Source organism: Nycticebus coucang, chromosome 22 (assembly GCF_027406575.1).
Source record: "Nycticebus coucang isolate mNycCou1 chromosome 22, mNycCou1.pri, whole genome shotgun sequence".
NCBI classification, from domain to species: Eukaryota; Metazoa; Chordata; class Mammalia; order Primates; family Lorisidae; genus Nycticebus; species Nycticebus coucang.
The window spans coordinates 48,560,590-48,581,836 of record NC_069801.1 but is presented as its reverse complement, the minus strand read 5'-3'; the positions used below and the strand labels follow the sequence as shown (position 1 = coordinate 48,581,836).

The 21,247-nt window shown below is 40.6% G+C and overlaps 1 protein-coding gene across 2 annotated transcripts in view; it reads left to right on the top strand.

The window, feature by feature from the left end:
- The window catches only part of NRDC (nardilysin convertase), a 126,768-nt gene that overhangs the window by 100,870 nt on the left and 4,651 nt on the right, over positions 1 to 21,247 (top strand). For both annotated transcript variants that reach the window (XM_053576456.1, XM_053576455.1), the window contains 10 exons: positions 1,348 to 1,452; positions 3,935 to 4,058; positions 4,581 to 4,667; positions 7,295 to 7,414; positions 9,641 to 9,692; positions 10,629 to 10,779; positions 13,566 to 13,693; positions 16,066 to 16,228; positions 20,025 to 20,056; positions 20,260 to 20,398. In XM_053576456.1, coding sequence (XP_053432431.1) covers positions 1,348 to 1,452; positions 3,935 to 4,058; positions 4,581 to 4,667; positions 7,295 to 7,414; positions 9,641 to 9,692; positions 10,629 to 10,779; positions 13,566 to 13,693; positions 16,066 to 16,228; positions 20,025 to 20,056; positions 20,260 to 20,398 — 1,101 coding nt within the window. The remainder of the gene's footprint in view (positions 1 to 1,347; positions 1,453 to 3,934; positions 4,059 to 4,580; positions 4,668 to 7,294; positions 7,415 to 9,640; positions 9,693 to 10,628; positions 10,780 to 13,565; positions 13,694 to 16,065; positions 16,229 to 20,024; positions 20,057 to 20,259; positions 20,399 to 21,247) is intronic.

Here is a 21,247-nt window from a genome sequence, read left to right as displayed (position 1 = left end):
GTTCCTGAAAGAGGGAAGGGGCCTAACAATAAATCTTGCCTTACTTTTCTCTTATTCTATTTTTATATGAAAATGTAGTAGATAGCATATACCTGTGGTGTCTAGTTTGATGTATACATGTCTCATTTCCCCTCCACAAGTGCAGTATCCTTCACTTCTATTCCGTCTTCCATTAGATGAAGAATACACCATATTGCCTAGTGAAGGGCTGGACAGTGTTGTGTTATAGGAAGAATACGTGGACGTGTTAGGAGGCCAGAGTTCTGGTGTTTACTTTGCCTATCATTTATTTACTGTGTGACCTTGGGAAAGTCATCTAATCAGAGAATGTTTCTTCATTGTAAACACAGGAATGGAACCCTCTGAGTATCTGAAGATCTATCACTTTCTTTTTTTTTTTAGAGACAGAGTCTCACTTTATTGACCTCCGTAGAGTGCTGTTGCATCATAGCTCACAGCAACCTCCAACTCCTGGGCTTAGGCGATTCTCTTGCCTCAGCCTCCCAAGTAGCTGGGACTACAGGCACCCACCACAACGCCCAGCTATTATTTGTTGCAGTTTGCAGTTTGGCCGGGGCCGGGTTTGAACCCGCCACCCTCCATATGTGGGGCTGGTGCCCTACCCACTGAGCCACAGGTGCCACCTAAGACCTATCACTTTTAATATTTTGTGTATCTGGATCTTTAGTAAATATGGTTTCCTCTGTAAAAGTACTCCCATTCATACATTGGAGAATTGGAAGTCATTCTTACAGTTCTAAATTGAGATAATATGCTGGTTAATATGACTTTTATATGACAGTACTCATGGTTTGACTTCTACATTGATTTGACTCATGCTTACAAATGGTATGGATAGTTTTTAAGTGATATTGTTGTAGTGATAGGTCCTCTATCTTTTTTGCCCTCACAATCATGTGGGGCACTTGAAAGGTAAATAAACATCTACCATTCAGTGTAGTAATTGCTCTTACAAAGAGGCCATGATGTGACTAGAACCTAGTGGATTGTAGGGATCAGGATGTGTACCCAACACAGAGGTAGTGCGGGGGGAATTAAACTCCTTAAGGTAGTAGTCTAGCTATATTTTCTTGGGATTCTGAACATTAGATTCTTAAGGAGCAATTATATCTGGTGATATGTGTTTAAAAGTTTTAGGTTTCCTTGTTTAAAGCGAGGCAGCTGCTTGGGAGGCTGAGGCTGCTGTGAGCTGTGATGCCACATCACTCTACCAAGGGTGACAAAATAAGACTCTGCCTAAAAAAAAAAGGAAGTATTTGTGTATTATGGCAAATTAAGGATAATAATGGAGAGGTTCTGGTGTGAAATAATTTTATCTCTTTACAGACGGATCCAGTTGAGTATGTGGAAAACATGTGTGAAAACATGCAACTGTACCCACTGCAGGACTTTCTCACGGGAGATCAGCTGCTTTTTGAATATAAGCCAGAGGTAAGGAGGTTTTCACTTCCAAAACTTACTAATAGGGGAAGAGGAGTGTGAGAAATTACAGAGATAAACTTAAGATGGCTCAGCACTCGTAGCTCAGTGGTGAGGGCACCGGCCACATACACTGGGGCTGGCGGGTTCGAACCCAGCCCAGTCAATGATGACAACAACAAAAACAAAAAAATAGCCGGGCGTTGTGGTGGGCGCCTGCAGTCTCAGCTACTTGGGAGGCTGAGGCAAGAGAATCACTTAAGCCCAAAAGTTTGAGGTTGCTGTGCGCTGTGACACCATGGCACTCTACCAGGGGCGACATAGTGAGACTGCCTAAAAAAAGAAAAAGTAAAAAAATAAACTTAAGAGCTGTCGGAATAGAGAAAACTTAGTTATATTTATTTAGGATTTTTGTTTATTTAAACAGAAGAAATATCGGTAGTTGCACTGGACAATTTGTCATGATTATGTTTTAGTATAAGATGAGAAAACCTAAGTCTTCCTGGGTACTGTAGTTTTAGAGTTTCTGAAGTGCTGAAACATTTACTGACATAGTTAAAGTGATAACTACGAATTATGTGGTTTAGTGGCTAAACATACAGTCAGAGTTGTTTTGCTTATCTTTGGATTAAATTGGAATCAGGACAATTAAATTTTTAATTATTTTAAAAATATTTGCAAGAAAAATACAAAATTCTCTGATTTTGAAACAGGACTTATGGGTAACATTATGTACAAGTAAAAAGTGGGTCAGGAATAAGTCATTTTGCTTTTATGTAGGATAGCATTTGTCAATCAGGGGTGATTTGGGCCTCCAAAAGATATTTATCAATGTCTAGAGACACTGTGGTGGTCACAACTCAGGGATGGGAGGTGCGATGCTCCTGGGATCTAGTGAATAGAAGCAAAAGATGTTGCTAAATATCCTATAACACAGAAGATAGGATCCCACAACAAAGAAATACCTGGCCGAAGGTGGTAATTATGCTGAGATTGAGTAATTTTAGCGATGAGTATTCCAAAACTCTTTATTTTAAAAAGGATAGGAAAAGGTGAAGAAGGAAAGTAACAACCACGCATTCTTGCCGTCTCCCAGGATGGATGTACCCAGAGGCCCATGTGTTTTTTTCTGAACCACCATTTACTGTTTTTTCCTCAAAGATATGGTGTTTAAATGGTAGTTAGGTTTCCAGACATAATACCCTGTGTCTAATCTGTATTATAGCTGGAGGATTATTGAAGGAGGCCTTACATTGGCATTATTTTATTTTTTCTTGGATACAAAGTGGCATAAAACATAATTATTAAGAGTATAGTCTTTGGAATCACCTACAAACTTTGTTAGAATACCACTTTGCCACTTCTGACTGTATTCTATATAATACTTCCTTAACCTGAGCAAATCAATTAATCTTTAACTTCTGAAGGTGAGAATTATTTCCTGTAACTGAGTATACTTCAGGATTATTTTTAGGATTAAATGAAATAACAAATGTTAAATACTCCCTGATACAGAGTAAAAGCTTAATGAACAAGGGCTGATTTTTCTGCTAGTGCTGCTAATATATAGGATTGGAGATAAACAATTTTACATTAAAGTATTATTAAGAAACCTATCTGATATTTGTCAATGATATCTCAATAAAGGTGGAAAAAAGGTTTTGAAACACTGATAAACTGATGACCTTCATTAAGTAGGATGTTCAGGGACTGTAGATAAATACATATTTTATTTATTTATTTTTTAATTTTTATTTATTTATTTTTTAATTTTTATTTATTTATTTTTTGAGACAGAGTGTCACTTTGTTGCCCATGGTAGAGTGTGTGGTGTCACAGCTCACAGCAACCTCAAACTCTTGGTCTCAAGCCATCCTCTTGCCTCAGCCTCTCAAGTAGCTGGGACTACAGGCGCCCGCCACAACACCCAGCTAATTTTAGAGACGGGGGTCTCGCTCTAGCTCAGGCTGGTCTCAAACCCGTGAGCTCAGGCAATCTACCTACCTTGGCCTCCCAGAGTGCAAGAATTACAGGTGTGAGTTACCACATCCAGCCGATAAATACTGATTTTTAAAATTTATGTCCACGTAACAATGTAGATAAATATTTTTAAGCATATCAAGGCTCAGCACCCATGCTCAGTGGTTAGGGCGCCAGCCCCATACACTGTGGTTTGTACCTGGCCTGGGCCTGCTAAACAACAACGACAACTACAACAAAAAAATAGCCGGGTGTTGTGGTGGGCACCTTTAGTTCTAGCTACTTGGGAGGGCGGGCACGAGAATCACTTAAGCCCAAGAGTTTGAGGCTGTGAGCTATGACAGCACAGCACTCTATGGAGGGCCACATAGTGAGACTCTGTCTCAAAAAGAAAAAAAAAAAAAGAGTATCAAGATGCTAGGATCTTGGAGGTATCTAACAATCTGAGTTTGCCTTTTTAATTGTTGTGTGTGTGTGTGTGTTTTTCTTTCTCCTTCCCTCTCCCCTTTACTAGGTCATTGCTGAAGCCCTTAATCAGCTCGTTCCTCAGAAAGCAAATCTTGTTCTACTGTCTGGTGCTAATGAGGGAAAATGTGACCTCAAGGAGAAATGGTTTGGGACTCAGTATAGTATTGAAGGTAAAATATTTTCAGTTGTCGTACTTTTAGGTATATTTGACTTACCTGGTAATTTTTATTCTTTGTTTCTCCAGTAGTTCTTATGGGGAAAGATGTATAATTTTTTGAAAGTTCATTTTGAAATGAAAACTACTTAAACTACTTTTCAGTAAGCTATTTTCTGCTATGTTTATATCTATACTCATTAGCAGTTAAAAATCTTATTGTCTTATTTGTTAGGGCAGAGTTTTGATTTCATTTTTAAAAAGTGCTTCTCAAACGTCAGTGTGCATTTTATCACCTGCAGATCTTAGTAAAATACAGGATACTTAGTTAGTGGATGTGGGTGGGGCCTGAGATCTGCGTTTCTGACAGTACCCCAGATGCCAGTGCTGCTGGGACCACACTTTGAGTAGCAAGATTTCACAATTTTCCTGAGAAAGGAGGGTTGATTTGGGAAGGCTACTTGATGACTGGTGTGTTATAAAGAGAATTCTGAATATTGCATTGGTTATTACATCAATTTGTTTTTCCTTTCTACAGATGTTGAAAACTCTTGGGCTGAACTATGGAAGAGTGATTTCGAATTAAATTCAGAACTTCATCTTCCAGCTGAAAACAAGTATATAGGTCAGTAAAATAGCAGTCAAACAGAATCAAATCCATGTTCTAATAAAACAAATAGCACCTATACTATATATGATATATATAGTATTATATTAAGTTTTACAAAGTACTATATGGGCTCATATTTGAGATTCCCAGTAACATTCTAGGGTAGGGCTTGCTATTTTCTTAATTTTACAAATTCAAAACTGTGGCTCTCAAAAGTAAAGTGACTAAAAGACTATTCAGCTTGTGAATGATTTAACAAGGATTTAAACATAGATCTTAGGACTCTCTGAAGTTGATGCTTTTTCTTGTACGTGGTAACTGATACTTTCACATCAGTTTCCTTAGGAATTGTCACTATTTTGCCAGGTTGTTCTGTTGTTTTCAAATTGCAGGTTACATTCCATTAGAAAGTTGTGGCTTGGGACCTGTGGCTCAAGCGGCTAAGGCGCCAGCCATATACACCTGAGCTGGCAGGTTCAAATCCAGCCTGGGCCCGCCAAACAACAATGACAGCTGCAACAAAAAATAGCCGGGTGTTGTGGCGGGTGCCTGTGGTCCCAGCTACTTGGGAGGCGGAGGCAGGAGTATCGCTTGAGCCCAGGAGTTGGAGGTTGCTGTGAGCTATGATGCCACGGCACTCTACCCAGGGCAACAGCTTGAGGCTCTGTCTCAAAAAGAAAGAAAGTTGTGAAATCAATGTGATTAATGGGTTGTAAGGCCAGCGTAACATGCTATGAAAGCAGTAAAAAATCAATTAGGATAGAAAATAGGAAACTTTTTCTTTTTTTTTTTTTTTTTTTCGAGACAGAGCCTCAAGCTGTTGCCCCGGGTAGAGTGCTGTAGCATCACAGCTCACAAGCAATCTCCAACTCCTGGGCTCAAGCGATTCTCCTGCCTCCGCCTCCCAAGTAGCTGGGACTACAGGCGCCCCCCACAACACCTGGCTATTTTTTTGGCTGCAGCCGTCATCATTGTTGTTTGGTGAGCCCAGGCTGGATTCAAACCTGCCAGCTCAGGTGTATGTGGCTGGCGCCTTAGCCGCTTGAGCCACAGGCGCCGAGCCGAAAATAGGAAACTTTTTCATTGCGTGTACAAAGAGTGTTATTTTGAGAACATTTGTTCCAAATAGGTATATATGTGTCTATCTGTCTATCTGCTAGCTTGCAGTGGAAAACATATTTATTTCTAACGGTGAGTTGTAGTAAAACAAATTGAAAGCCACTGATTCCATGGCAAAGGCTTCATAGTTGTTTACTACTATAATTTACTCAGGACATCATATTTCCCAGCCATTCCACTCCTCTGTGTATACCCAAAAGAGTTGAAAACAAGTACTCAAAACATACATATACATGAATGTTCATACAGCACTATGCAGACTACCCAAAAGATCACGATAGCCCAAATGTCCATCAGTGGATAAATGGGTAAACACATTATACTGTATATATACTTCAGAATATTACTCAGTTATTTTAAAAAATGAAGTACTGTTGGGCAGCACCTGTGGCTCAGTGAGTAGGGCGCCAGCCCCATATACCGAGGGTGGCGGGTTCAAACCCGGCCCCGGCCAAACTGCAACCAAAAAAAATAGCCAGGCGTTGTGGCGGGCGCCTGTAGTCCCAGCTGCTCGGGAGGCTGAGGCAAGAGAATCGCTTAAGCCCAGGAGTTGGAGGTTGCTGTGAGCAGTGTGAGGCCACGGCACTCTACCGAGGGCCATAAAGTGAGACTCTGTCTCTACAAAAAAAAAAAAAAAATGAAGTGCTATTACATACTATAATGTGGAAGAGCCTTGCAAACATCATGCTATGTGAAAGAAACCAGACACAAAAGGTCATATATTTAATGAGTCCATTTATATGAACTATCTGGAATAGATGAATCCAAAGAGATAGAACACAGATTGATGGTTGCGAGGGAGGGAAGGGAGTAGGCAACGGGGAGTGACTCCCTATTGGGGAGGCGGTTTCCTTTCAGGGTAATGAAATGATTTGGAACTAGATAGAGTGGTAGTTGTACAACACTGTGAATATACTACTGCCCTTGAATTGTTCACTTTCAGATACGGTAGAACCTCTGTCAGTTGATCACCCAACTGTAACAAAACATAAGGAATTTCTTTTGAGTATGTGTGGTGCATTTCCAGTCTATGAAAATTAGGTCAACTTGAGGAAAGTGGTCAGTGTAGGGAGGTGGTCAACTAAATCTAGCAAGAACTTTTCTTTTTCAATTTTCGTAAATTACCTGTTTCTCACCTACTTGTTGATGAAACAATTTGTTTTCATTAAATGAAAGGACAAGTTTGACTTTGAACAGAAATATTTTGTAACCTTTAGAATGTCCATAAGGTTGGGAAAAGGACATTCTAATGTCCTAACCCTCTGAGAGTTTGAGAAAGTAAAGCAGAATATGTAGAAATCAGAATCAACTTGTAAGAGTATTGTAGATCTTCAGAGTTCATTTAGTTTAAGGCCAAGGTAGTTCTCTTCTCAGCATTGTTCTACTAATTTGTTGGACTTCAGTATTTGAATTTGGCTTATTTTTGCCACAAAGAAAAGTTACTTAGCCTTCTGGAGCCAAGAAAAAATTGCTGGGAATCCTGTTGAAATACTTGATGAATTATTACTCTTTTCTGTTGTTAGCCACGGACTTCACATTGAAGGCTTTTGATTGTCCTGAAACAGAGTACCCTGTTAAAATTGTGAATACTCCACAAGGTTGCCTGTGGTATAAGAAAGACAACAAATTCAAGATCCCCAAAGGTAAGATATTGCCCTTCCTTTCACTTTCCTGCTGAATTCCAGTGTTCTCTCTTAGATATTCTTTTCGACCTGATTATCTACTTGTTTTGGTCCTTCTTTGCAAAAGAGGCAAGTGCTAGGTACCTCCAGGAAGCCAGCTTGAAACCCCCTTGCTATCCCTAAAGGGAATAAAATAAGTAAAACAAATCTTTCTCTCCTTGGTAGCAACCTTTTTTTCCTGTGTCTGTCACCTTCCTCTTCCATTTGAAGGTCTTTTCCAGGCTCATCTACCAGACTCATCATGTGTTCCTGTGCTATCACAGAAATCATTATGGACATTCCAGCTTCCAAGAAATAAAAATTCCAGCCTAGAATGAAAGAAATTATTTTTAGATATTTTTCTTTCAGCTAAATTAAAGCAGAGCCTAGTGTTTGGCCATCTTAAGGAATTGGTATTATTTGATTTTTTTGTTTGTTTGTTTTCTTTTGTTTTGAGATAGTCTCACTATCTTGCCCTGGGTAGAGTGCAGTGGCATCATAGCTCACAGCAACCTCAAACTCCTGGGCTTAAGCGATTTTCTTGCCTCAGCCTCACAAGTAGCTGGGACTACAGGTGCCCACTACAATGCCCAGCTATTTTTTTGTTGCAGTTGTTAGCAGTCCCGGGCCAGGCTCAAACTCGCCAGCCTTGGTATATGTGGCTGGCACCCTACTCACTGAGCTATGGGCACCAAGCCGGATTATTACTTTTTTTTTTTTTTTATAATTGACATAAATATGTTACCTGCCAATTCTGATTATTACTTTTTAAAAAGAGAGTAAGAGTATATGAACAAAATTATTCTTAGACATAATAGCCTAGTCTGCCATTACAAATGTGAAATCTTCCTGATTTGCCTCCCTCTACCGCAGAGGTTCTCAACCTGTAGGTCGCAACCCACGGGAACGGTATTAAAGGGCTGTGGCATTAGGAAGGTTGAGAACCACTGCTCTACTGGTTTTCAGTGTAAAGGCAGCATAATGTAGAGTTAAATGGACTCTGAAGTCCTTGTCTTTAATGTTGTACTCTAACCATATTGCTATTTTATGGTTTTTTGTTGGGCATGGCACAGGAATTTACTGAGGTAACTTGGAATCATAGTCTGGGTCTTCTCATTTGCCATTTAACCCATATGTGTCACTTCAAACACAACAATATCATAGCTCTATGGGATTCTTGAGTTTACTGGAAAGATGTTGCCACAATTTTTTTTTTTTTTTTTGAGACAGAGCCTCAAGCTGTTGCCCTGGGTAGAGTGCTGTGGCATCACAGCTCACAGCAACCTCCAACTCCTGGGCTCAAGCAATTCTCCTGCCTCCGCTTCCCAAGTAGCAGGGATTACAGGCGCCTGCCACAATGCCCAGCTATTTTTTGGTTGTAGCCGTCATTGTTGTTTGGTGGGCCCAGGCTGGTGTATGTGGCTGGCGCCTTAGCCGCTTGAGCCACAGGTGCCGAGCCCACAATTTTTTTTTTAATAGCTTGTCAGAGTTTCTCAAAATGTTCTAAAAATGTTCTTAAAGTTTATTCACCTTCCTTGGGAAGACGCTGCTGTAACTTTTTGTGAACACTGTCATTGTTGTTTTGATGTTATTAACATGTACTTCTAAACATTTCCCTGACAGAAGCTATTGATAAATATGAGTGTGTCCTAGGCCTCTCTGTGTATCTTTCTATATAGCTGGTCTTCCTATAGATTAAAGTGTGTCTTCTGGGACACCTTATTTGGAATGGTAAATATTTTATTTTAAAGACCCATAAGAATAAAAATGTAGGCCAGGCATGGTGGCTCACACCTATAATCCTAAGTCTTTGGGAGGCTGAGGTGGGTGGATCACCTGAGCTTAGTAGTTGCAGACCAGCCTGAGCAAGAGTGAGACCCGATCTCTACTTAAAAAAAAAAAAAAAAAAAAAGAGTAGCCAGGCATTGTGGAGGACACCTTTAGTCCTACCTACTGAGGAGGCTGAGGCAAGAGGATCACTTGAGCCCAACAGTGAGGTTGCTGTGAGCTATGATGTTACAGCACTCTACACAGGGCAATAGAACGAGACTTTGTCTCAAGAAAAAAAGAAAAAAGAAAGAATAAAAAATGTAATGAGGATTTAAAGAGTAGTAGTTTGTTACAGAAAAATACTTTGGGAAAATAGATGTATAAAATATTTGGGGCCTCTGGCCTTCTATATTTTATCTATGGTCTTTTTTCTTTCAGCATATATACGTTTCCATTTAATTTCACCTTTGATACAGAAGTCTGCAGCAAAGTAAGCAACTGTTTTCTTTTCTGGAAAATATTTTTTATATTGTTGAAAATCTATTTTGTTTGTTTCATTCTGATTCATTCCATTGTTTTCTGTAATAGGACTTGAGCGATATTGCTGACTTAGCTGTTTTTTCTGTGCTCCAAACAAGTTATTTGTGTTGATACTAAACATTAAGTTTAGTGCCCTGTTGCCCGGCACCCACACGTAAAGCATGCTGATAGTGAAGGCTAGTCGTAGAGTTACTGAGTGGGAAAACTGAAAGATCACTCTGGGTTAGCTCCTTGTCTCTAACAAGACCAGTGGATCTGTTGAATTTGTAGACTGCCAAAGAATATGATTATACCTATTCTTAGCTATTATTTTGTATTTATGTATGTAGCTGCATCGTGGAAGGTACAGATTGTAGGTACAGAGAGCCTAAAGTGTGTCTAAATCATAGAAGGTGCTCAGGAAATAGTAGTGCACATCTTCTTTTGTTTCCCACTTAACTTTAATGTCCAATTTTAAAGTAACAAGCAGCACTGAAATTCATTAACGTTCACTCTAAAAAATGTAGTACCCTCCTGCCTGCTTTCATATTTTTAACTTGTTAGTCAGAAAGCCGAGGCCAGGAATGTAGCCAGAGCTTTCAAGCCAATTGCCTGTAATGTCTATTCCATTTACTCCATTGTGCAATATAAATAATATCATTTTCTATGTGTACACGACATTAAAAAAGATTGGGGAATACTGCTTGAGGTAGAAGTTCCACTATGTGCCTGTGAAACAGTCCTGAGTAAGGTAGATTTGCCTCTGAACTAAACAAGTATACAGTTTTACATTCTGAGGTAGGGAATTAACACCTTTCTGAAACCTTCTGACTCTAAATTGAAGCAATCTGTTTCTTTAGGTGTTTCTCACAAATTAATGATGCCATTTACATTTTGTACTTCTCAGTGTGGTTCTCTTTGATATCTTTGTCAATATCCTTACCCATAACCTCGCGGAACCAGCTTATGAAGCAGATGTGGCTCAGCTGGAGTATAAACTGGTAGCTGGTGAACATGGTTTAATTATTCGAGTGAAAGGATTCAACCACAAACTACCTGTAAGCACAAGTACTCTATTTTCCTTATAGAGCATTAAAATATATTTGTTTGTTGCCCCTATAGCACCAAGCCTAGAGGTTTATGCATGGGATGCTGTACATAGAAAGAAATGTTTATTAATGAGGATTCTCATGACTATTCCTGGTTGATAACAGCTATTCTAACTTTAACCAGACATAAGAGCAGCGTGTGTGTTAGTAATTACTAGCATTGCATACAACGCAGCCCATGTTTCAAGCTTGATTTCACTTCCCTTTGCTGTTTCTCTACCACCAACTACTGCACTTAGGACTGCTTTGAGCTAAATTTTTTACTATATGGCAATAACAAATTTAAAGGACCTAGCACTTTGCCTGACATAGAGTAGAACTCAGACGCTCTGCTCTGACTTTCTCTTCTTGCGCTCCTCTCCAATTTTATTCAAGTATGTGCATCTTGTTTCCCTTTTAAATTTATGAAACTTTCAGAAACAGAGTCTATATCATGTCAGTTGTTTATCTCTGATAATGCTATGAACATTTTTTTACGTGTCTTTTGGTAGTCATTGAACTCAATTCTCTTGGGTATACAGCTAGGACTAGAAATTTTCTGTTAAAGGGTACAGGGATACTATCCAACAATTTTCTAAAATAGTTGTACCAACATAAATTCCCACTAGCAAAGTATGAGATTTCCAGTTACCCTGCCTCCTTGTCAACAGATACTGTTGTCAGTGTTTTCATTTAGCTGTATGAGTGTACACGGTTACCCTGCCTCCTTGTCAACAGATACTGTTGTCAGTGTTTTCATTTAGCTGTATGAGTGTACACGGTTACCCTGCCTCCTTGTCAACAGATACTGTTGTCAGTGTTTTCATTTAGCTGTATGAGTGTACACGGTTACCCTGCCTCCTTGTCAACAGATACTGTTGTCAGTGTTTTCATTTAGCTGTATGAGTGTACACGGTTACCCTGCCTCCTTGTCAACAGATACTGTTGTCAGTGTTTTCATTTAGCTGTATGAGTGTACACGGTTACCCTGCCTCCTTGTCAACAGATACTGTTGTCAGTGTTTTCATTTAGCTGTATGAGTGTACACGGTTACCCTGCCTCCTTGTCAACAGATACTGTTGTCAGTGTTTTCATTTAGCTATATGAGTGTACACGGTTACCCTGCATCCTTGTCAACAGATACTGTTGTCAGTGTTTTCATTTAGCTATATGAGTGTACACGGTTACCCTGCCTCCTTGTCAACAGATACTGTTGTCAGTGTTTTCATTTAGCTGTATGAGTGTACACGGTGGTATCAGTATAGTTTTCATTTGCTTTTTCCTGATGAGTATGCGGTTGAGCATCTTATCTTGGCATAATCTTGTTGTTATTTGGATAGTAAGGTATGAGGAGCTGAGTTTATATAAGAAAAATTCTAGAGGAAAGGACCTACCAAAAGTTAGACCTATGCCAGGAGGTGATAGCCTCCATCTTGGCAAAAACCCAAAAGAAGAGTGTAGCCCTCCCCTTTGTACGGGTATCCTTGTGTCCCGCTCAGTCTCTCTAGGAACAAAGATTGGTCTTAGGTGGAGACACGATAGAATACCTTACTTTTTTTAACCTTCGAAGACCTAAATATAATGTAGTTTAAAATTCACATAGATTAAAGCTTAATACGGTGGGTGTCATGTGGGAAGTTATGTTTTGAATTACCTGGAGAGCTTTTGAAAACTACAAACCATTGAAAAGTATTTGACATTCTTCATTGTATGAAGCTTACTTAGTCTTAATAGTAAAACCTGATATACAACGTACATAGGTATCTATGTATAAAAACTAAAGAAAAATTTCACCTATAGAACATAATGCTAACTTCCTAAAAATTTGAAAATTAAATACAACATAGCAAAAGCAATTATTCATCATGATCACATACCAGGAATGTTGGCCAGGGTTGTAAGTCAAAGGAATATTATTATATGAATGTAGTGATAAATGGAAAAAAGTCATTTGGTAAATTGAGTTGGCATTCCTAATAAATAGGAATGGAGTGAAATTACTTAAATACAATAAAACTCTTAAATTATAAACAATAACAGCATATATTACATTGACTGATAAAATGCTGAACATTAAAATCAGGAATAAGTCAAGAAGAATCCACAATCAACTCTATTATTATTGTTGTTATTTTAGAAGTTCTAGCTAATACAATAAAATGAAAAACAAAGTAAAAACTTTTTTGGAAAAGAAAAAATGTTTTTCTTTGCTGATGATATGATTGTATTATTAGAAAACCTAAGACACTGCTAAAATTTCAAAGATAATTTGGTGTGATGTGGCTGGTCAAAAGGCTTACTACTCAATGCCTATCTTTTCCTGTAGTAGCAACAATCAAAATTATTTTTAAGTTCATTTGGAAGAAAAAAAATGATTTAAAAAATGAAGATTTATAGCCGGGCGTTGTGGCGGGCGCCTGTAGTCCCAGCTACTCGGGAGGCTGAGGCAAGAGAATCGCGTAAGCCCAAGAGTTAGAGGTTCCTGTGAGCCATGTGAGGCCACGGCACTCTACCGAGGGCCATAAAAGTGAGACTCTGTCTCTACAAAAAAAAAAAAAAAAAAATGAAGATTTATTGCTTGCAATTTGATAGGTATTGAAGATTTGGGCCCCTGAAAGTTGCTGGAGTCATTAGTATTTCTCTGATGTCCCTATAATGCCTTGCTAGACCTCTGGTAGCAACCAAAGAGAGACATTTCCCTCCCCCAAACAGTGAATTTCCATGCTTCTCAAAGTGCTTCTTTCTTTTCCTTTTAGCTACTCTTTCAGCTTATTATTGACTACTTAGCTGAGTTCAGTTCTACACCAGCTGTCTTTACAATGATAACTGAGCAGTTGAAGAAGACCTACTTTAACATCCTCATCAAGCCCGAGACTCTGGCCAAGTGGGTATAAACAGGATCAGCTTGTATTTTGAGAGCCTGAAAGTATTTGCCTTCCTAGGGGGTAGGTGTGGGGGATGAGGCTATAGTTTCTGTGCTAGTTTTCAGAAATGTCTGCATTGGGCTCCGTGCTTGTGGCTCAAGCTGCTAAGGCACCAGCCACATACACCTAAGCTGGCGGGTTCGAATCCGCCTGGCCCGCCAAACAATAATGACAGCTACAACCAAAAAATAGCCGGGCGTTGTGGCGGGCGCCTGTAGTCCCAGCTGCTTGGGAGGCAGAGGCAGAAGAATCACTTGAGCCCAGGAGTTGGAGGTTGCTGTGAGCTATGATGCCACAGCACTCTACCCAGGGTGATAGCTTGAGGCTCTGTCTCAAAAAAAAAAGAAATGTCTGCATTGACTTGGCGCCCATAGCTCAGTGAGTAGGGCGCCAGCCACATACACCAAGGCTGGTAGGTTCAAGCCTGGCCTGCTAAACAACAGTGACAACTGCAATCAAAAAATAGCCGGGTGTTGTGGCGGGCGCCTATAGTCCCAGCTGTTTGGGAGGCTGAGGTAAGAGAATTGCTTAAGCCCAAGAGTTTAAGGTTGCTGTGAGCTGTGATGCTACAGCACTCTACCAAGGGTGACATAGTGAGACTCTCAAAAAAAAAAAAAAAAAGGGCGGCGCCTGTGGCTCAGTCGGTAGGACGCAGGCCCCATATACCGAGGGTGGCGGGTTCAAACCCGGCCCCGGCCAAACTGCAACCAAAAAATAGCCGGGCGTTGTGGCGGGCGCCTGTAGTCCCAGCTGCTTGGGAGGCTGAGGCAAGAGAATCGCTTAAGCCCAGGAGTTGGAGGTTGCTGTGAGCTGTGTGAGGCCACGGCACTCTACCGAGGGCCATAGAGTGAGACACTGTCTCTACAAAAAAAAAAAAAAAAGTCTGCACTGTGTTTGGGAAGCCAGTTTCCAGCTGAACCAGATACCTGTGAATATAACTAAGAGCGGCCTACTTACTGTACTTGATTATAGCCTGAAAGTAGAGTGTTTTTTCTAGTCTTTTATGAGTAAATAAACATTTTAAACAAGTGCTACCTTTGTTGTAACCCAAAATTATTTACAGGTGATTTTATTTTGTTGAGTGGTATGATTAGTAGCTGAGTTAAATTGCTTAACATGTCACTTATCTGGCAACCTGATCTATCCGGATTTCAAGCAAGGTTCCAGAAGAGAGAAAAAAAGTAGTTCAACAGTCTGTATGCTAAAGCTTAAAGCCAATACTAACTGGCGACTCCCTTGGGCCTTCATCAGAGCCTGTTCTTACTACTTTCATAGCCTATGGAATACTTTGTACGAATCAGGAAAAAGTACCCCATTGGGATTCCCTCTACCAGCAGAAGAGAGGGTAGGGAGAGAAATGTCCTCCCTGAGCAAACAGTGCTTTGAGCACATGGCTGGCAATCCCCTACTTGACCTCCTTGCTGGGCATGTACAAGAGGCCCTGCTTGTGACAAAGTTATAATAAGCCCATCAATTACCAGAATTAGATAGCAGGGGGAAAAGAGTTATAGTAAAAACAAAAGTTTATAAAAACTAATTAAATATAAGTTGGAAAGAAAAATTATCTGCAACCATTGATAAGATGAATAGTCCTATCTATCTAGTAACTCCTAAAGTTAGAGACTTACCAAATTCAAATAGCTTGTTGGTGGTGGGGTTGTGGAGGTGGGGGTGGAGTTAATCTGATTCTGTGCCAGACCATTGCCCATATTACATTATCACTGCTGTTATAGATACCCATAATTGTGGCTTTCAGTGATTAATAAAATGTTAGTGATATTTCAAACTAATAGTAATAATTTAAAATTGGTGTGTAACTGGATAAACTTGACTCATCTGGCAACTTATGTGAAATATTTTAGTCTGCAACTGAGACAGATCAGGGCATTGTTGTACTGGTGAGTAAATCTATTTAAAAGTCATGTGTACAATTTTTTTTTATTTTGAGACAGTCTCACCATGTTGCCCTCGGTAGAATGCTGTGGCGTCACAGCTCACAGCAACCTCAAACTCTTGGGCTTTAGTGATTCTCTTGCCTTAGCCTCCCAAGCATCTGGGACTATAGAAGCCCACCACAATGCCCAGCTATTTTTTTGTTGTAGTTGTCATAGAACCTAGCTTCTATGTATGTGGCCTGCACCCTACTAACTGAGCTATGTGTGCCGAGACTGTGTATCCAATTTTAAATGCTGTTACTGATCATGATATTGTTTGCCCATCTTACTTTGTGATAGAAATTGTCTCTTTAGAAACACATCTATACAAATTTTACCCTTATTTCTTTATTCTCCAGATTCATTTCTTACAAGAAATTTTTTTTTTTCTTTTATAGAGATGTGCGGCTTTTAATCCTGGAATATGCCCGTTGGTCTATGATTGACAAGTACCGGGCTTTGATGGATGGCCTTTCCCTTGAGTCTCTGCTGAGCTTTGTTAAAGAGTTCAAATCCCAGCTCTTTGTTGAGGGCCTGGTACAAGGGAATGTTACAAGCACAGTAAGTATGAGATGCTCTGTTACTATAGGTGGGGTCTGAAGGCAGTTGTTAACCCTGGAGTTGCATTACTTTTTCTTAAAAAAAAAAGCTCTGTATTTTGTGCAGGCCAATATTATCGTATTCTGTTTAGGAGGGAACCTGGTCCCCGCTGATGCTTGACAGTGTTCTTATGATGGAGGCTGCTGGTAATAGACCAGTACTTTGGAGTGAAATGGATTTGGCATATCTATGTTTTGTTTGCATTTATTGAAGATTATATGGGAACTCATAAAAAGTTTAATGTGGAGATTAAAGTAGAGGAAGGGAATGATGAAAGGTGTAGTTATATACATATGAGGTCTGGTAATTAAATTTGTGAACTTGCAGCTGGCTGTGTGTTTTCATTGGTAGCACTGCAAAAACAGCTTAGTAAGGATTTATACTCTGGTATATCAATGTCTTAGCACCAGTCGATGAGTGGTGGTGTCTTACTGAGTGGTGTTCATTATTGTTGCATGTTGTTGTGTGCTGTTATGACAATATTGGAGCTTAAATTAGAGTAATAAAGCAAACACTAAATTTCTAGTTTAATTTGGCAAGAGTGGAAGTGAAATCAGGGATATGTTATTCTAAGGTTATGGGGATAATGCCATGAAGAAAACAGTGGTGTGTAAATGGATTAAACCTTTTCCTGAGGGGAGGAAAGCGTCACTCATGTAGAGAGGTCAGGGTGGCCAGGAACGAGTAGGACTCCTGAAAACATTGCAGAACTCCATCAAATTGTGCCTCGGAACCATCGGCTGACTATGAGAAGCATAGCAGCCCAAGTAAATTATCAGTAGAGAAATAGTTAGGAAACTCTTAACTGAAAATCCTGTTGAAGTTTGCCAAGACCTTTTGGAGAGGCAAGATGATGTTTTGGGCCACGTTACCACTGGTGATGAAACATGGATGTACCAATACAACCCTAAAGCATAGCATCAAAGTGCACAATGGAGGTCAGTCAATTCTCCACGACCAAAAAAGTTCCATCAGTCTAAATCAAGAGTCAAAAGATATCAGAGGGGTTGTTCATTATGAATTTGTAACAATTGGACAAACAGTTAACCAAGTTTTACTATTTGGAAGTGCTACAAAGGCTATGTGAAAAATTTAGATGAAAATAACCTGAACTTTTTACCACCATGCACCAATGCACCAGCTCACACAGCACTGTCTTGGGGGAGTTTTTAGCCAGTAAACAAGTAACAGTATTGGAACACCTTACCTCCCATCTGATCTGGCTCTCAATGACTTTTTTCTTTACCCGAAGATAAAGGAAATATTGAAAGGAAGACATTTTGATGACATTCAGGGAATTAGGGTAATATGATGATAGCTATGATGGCCATTCCAAAGAAAGAATTCTAAAATTGCTTTTTTTTTTTTTTAGAGACAGAGTCTCACTTTGTCGCCCTTGGTAGGGTGCTATGGCATCACAGCTCACAGCAACCCCAGCTCTTGGGCTCAGGTGATTCTCTTGCCTCAGCCTCCCGAGTAGGTGGGACTATAGGCACCCACCACAGCGCCCAACTATTTTTTTTGTTGCAGTTTGGCTGGGGCCGGGTTCGAACTTGCCACCCTCAGTATTTGGGGCTGGCACCCTACTCACTGAGCCACAGGCGCCACACTCTAAAATTGCTTTGAAGGGTAGACTAGGTGCTGACATCAGTGCATAGCTTCCCAAGGGGAGTACTTTGAAGGTAACCATAGTGATATTCAGTAATGAGGTATATATGTTTTTTTGTTTCTTTTTCTTGAGACAGAGTCTCACTCTGTTGCCCTTGGTAGAGTGCTGTGATGTCATCACTCATAGCAACCTCCAACTCCTGGGCTCAAGTGATCTTGCCTCAGCCTCCCAAGTAGCTGGGACTACAGGCACCCGCCACAACGCCTGGCTATTTTTAGAGACGGGGGTCTTGTTCTTGCTCTGGCTGGTCTTGAACTCCTGAGTTCAGGCAATCCACCCACCTCGGCCTCTCAGAGTGCTAGGATTACAGGCATGAGATACCACGCCCAGCCAGCAATGAGGTATATAGCATTTTTCTAGGATGAGTTCACAAAGTTAGTTGTCATATCTTGAATAGTACTGCCAATATAAGCACACGGTGGCAAATTTGCAAACTTAATTGTCAGACCTCATATTTCACAACAATGTGAATATAGTTAACACTATTGAACTGTACACTTTTAAAAATATTAAGATGATAAACTTTATGATTTTTTTACCACATACAAAAAAAGTTAAAGTAAAAAATGATGAAGCCTGAGGTCAGACCAAATAAATGAAAAAGTGCATAAGAAATAATGTGGAGCCGGGCTCAGTGGCTCAACGCCTGTAATCCTAGCACTCTGGGACGCTGAGGCGGGTGAATTGTTTGAGCTCATGAGTTTGGGACCAGCCTGAGCAAAAGCGAGACACCGTCTCTACTAAAAATAGAAAAACTGAGGCAAGCAGATTGCTCGAGCCCGAATTGGAGGTTGCTGTGAGCTATGACACCACGACACTCTCCCAGGGCGACAGCTTGAGACTCTGTCTCAAAAAAAAAAAAAGAGTGCGGTAGAATATAGCTAAAATTCATTGAATAATTGGATATAGAGAAGAGTGAGAGAGAAGGGAGGAGTCTAAGATAATACTCAAATTTCTTGCTTGAAGCAGTAGATTGGTGGAAGAGCAGGAACAGTAGGATTGGGAACATATGAGTCCATTCTGATATGCACTGACCCAGTTATGTCTGTGGGGCTTTATCTTAATACTTAACCAAGGCCTCTTCCAGGCACCAGTGCTTACTCAGGATGCTCCCCCTACAATGTGGACTGTCTTCCTCTATGGCCTCCCAGTTTCTCAGCACTGACCCTTTAGGGAAATCATTTTATTTATTTATTCATTCATTCATTCTACCTAGAGTGACAGTTCTCACTCTGTTGCCCTGGGTAGAGTACCAAGGCATCACAACGCACTGCAACCTCAAACTCTTGGGCTCAAGTGATCCCCTTGCCTCAGGCTCCCAAGTAGCTGGCACGTCAGGCTCCCCGCACAATGTCCGACTAGTTTTTCTAAATTTTTTTGGATTTTGGCTGGGGCTAGGTTTGAACCCGCCACCTCTGGCATATGGGACTGGCTCCCTACTCCTTGAGCCACAGGCGCCCCCGTTTTTCTATTTTTTGTAAAGATGAGGTCTTGCTCTTGCTCAGGCTGGTCTTGAACTTCTGAGCTCAAGCAATCCACCCACCTCAGGTTTCTCCCGCAGTGCTAGGATTACAAGTATAAGCCACCGCACGTGGGCCCTAAGGAAAGTATTTTAGAGATGACCTCATTCCTGCACTTATACCTCAGTTTATAGTTAAGAAAGTCTTACGAGGGGAAGAGGATATATTCAGTTTGTGGTAAATGTTATCCTATCACTCTATCCAGGGTCTCTGTCAATGGGCCTAGGTAAAACAGTCACAGTTGTCATAAAGGCCACAGCCTATTTGGGTAAACTGACACTACAGTTTGATTTGGGAAAGTATTACAGTGTATGGGCCAACAGAGTGCCAAGGAAGCCAGGAAAGGAGCTGTTCATTAGGAGCTGCTAAGTATTCAACAAACACAATCAATATTGACTTGATTACCCCAATCATAAATGACTTATGCAGCATTGAGGTGACAGACTATATCTGTTTTCTTAATGCTATCCAGGGCTCTCCAAACAATTACAACATTGATATTACCTGGTTCAGGGTGAAATTAATGTCAGGAGGGCCTAATATAGTTGTCTTTTCTTTTGCCTCTTAGGAATCTATGGATTTCCTTAGATATGTTGTTGAGTGAGTATTGGTTTGCATTTTCTCTTTGGGGGTGTTCTCACCAGCATGAGGGCACCAAGCCACAACTCGTAATTGTTATTAAACCCACAGTTGAAATACTGGTAGATTTTTTTTGAGGCTGGTATAAACAAAGCAATTCAAAAGGGGCTATATGGAAGGCCTAGTTTATGGTACCTCAGTGACCCATGCTGATTCTTTTGCAGTAAGCTGAAATTCATGCCTCTGGAACAGGAGATGCCTGTGCAGTTCCAGGTGGTAGAGCTGCCCAGTGGCCACCACCTGTGCAAAGTGAAAGCTCTAAACAAGGGTGATGCCAACTCTGAAGTCACTGTGTACTACCAGGTCAGTGGATCACACTGCGTAGTCATCCTCATGGCTAAGTATCTTTAGAGCACTAAAGCCTGATGGAGGGTCCAAAATATGTGGGAATGAGTGATCCAATGACTTCCAAAGTCCCTTTCTAGTTATCTCTGTAGGTTTATGTGTGGGGCCATTTGTCCTTTTGAAGTAACTACAAAATGGATCCCCCTTCTGTCATAATGAGGTATTGCTCCATTAATCTCCTAACCATTCATCTAGAGGGACAAATAAGTGTGGGTGAGAATTCCTACATGTTCTGTTGACAGAACCCTATGCAGGAGGAGGACATGTGTCAAAGATAGTTTTGAGGAAGAGAGGTCATACAAGCAAAGTCTCAAACTTCATTCTGTACTCAGATATTTTTTCCACATCATTCTGGAGAGGTGGGGTAGAGTTTAAAGTAGGGAAGTGCTTCCCAATAATTTCAGTTGGCCTGTAGCCTGCTTTAGCCTGTGGTTGGTCCCACTGGCTTCTAACTGTGGGGATCTTCCCTAAACCTGAGCCTGTCCAGCCTGATCTTTGACTTTCCAAACTCCGGGGCTCCTGTAGTTGTTACTGTGGGCCTGAATTCCCTGCATAAAGAATTCACTACTCTGGCAGGCCTTGTGAAGATACCTGGTCAGGGCTTTGGGTGGCATGGCCTTACTGTCATCTTCTTTGTCCTTTTCTTGTGTTTCTGGCCTGCACCTCAGCCATATCCTGACACTGTCAGAAGCCAAGGTGAACCTTATTCCAGTCCTTTGATTTAGGAGTTAACATTAGATGTGGAGCTAGGCTGATGAATTTTCCTTTCCCTGGATAGAGGTCCCAGCTTCTCTGTAGGCCCTGTCT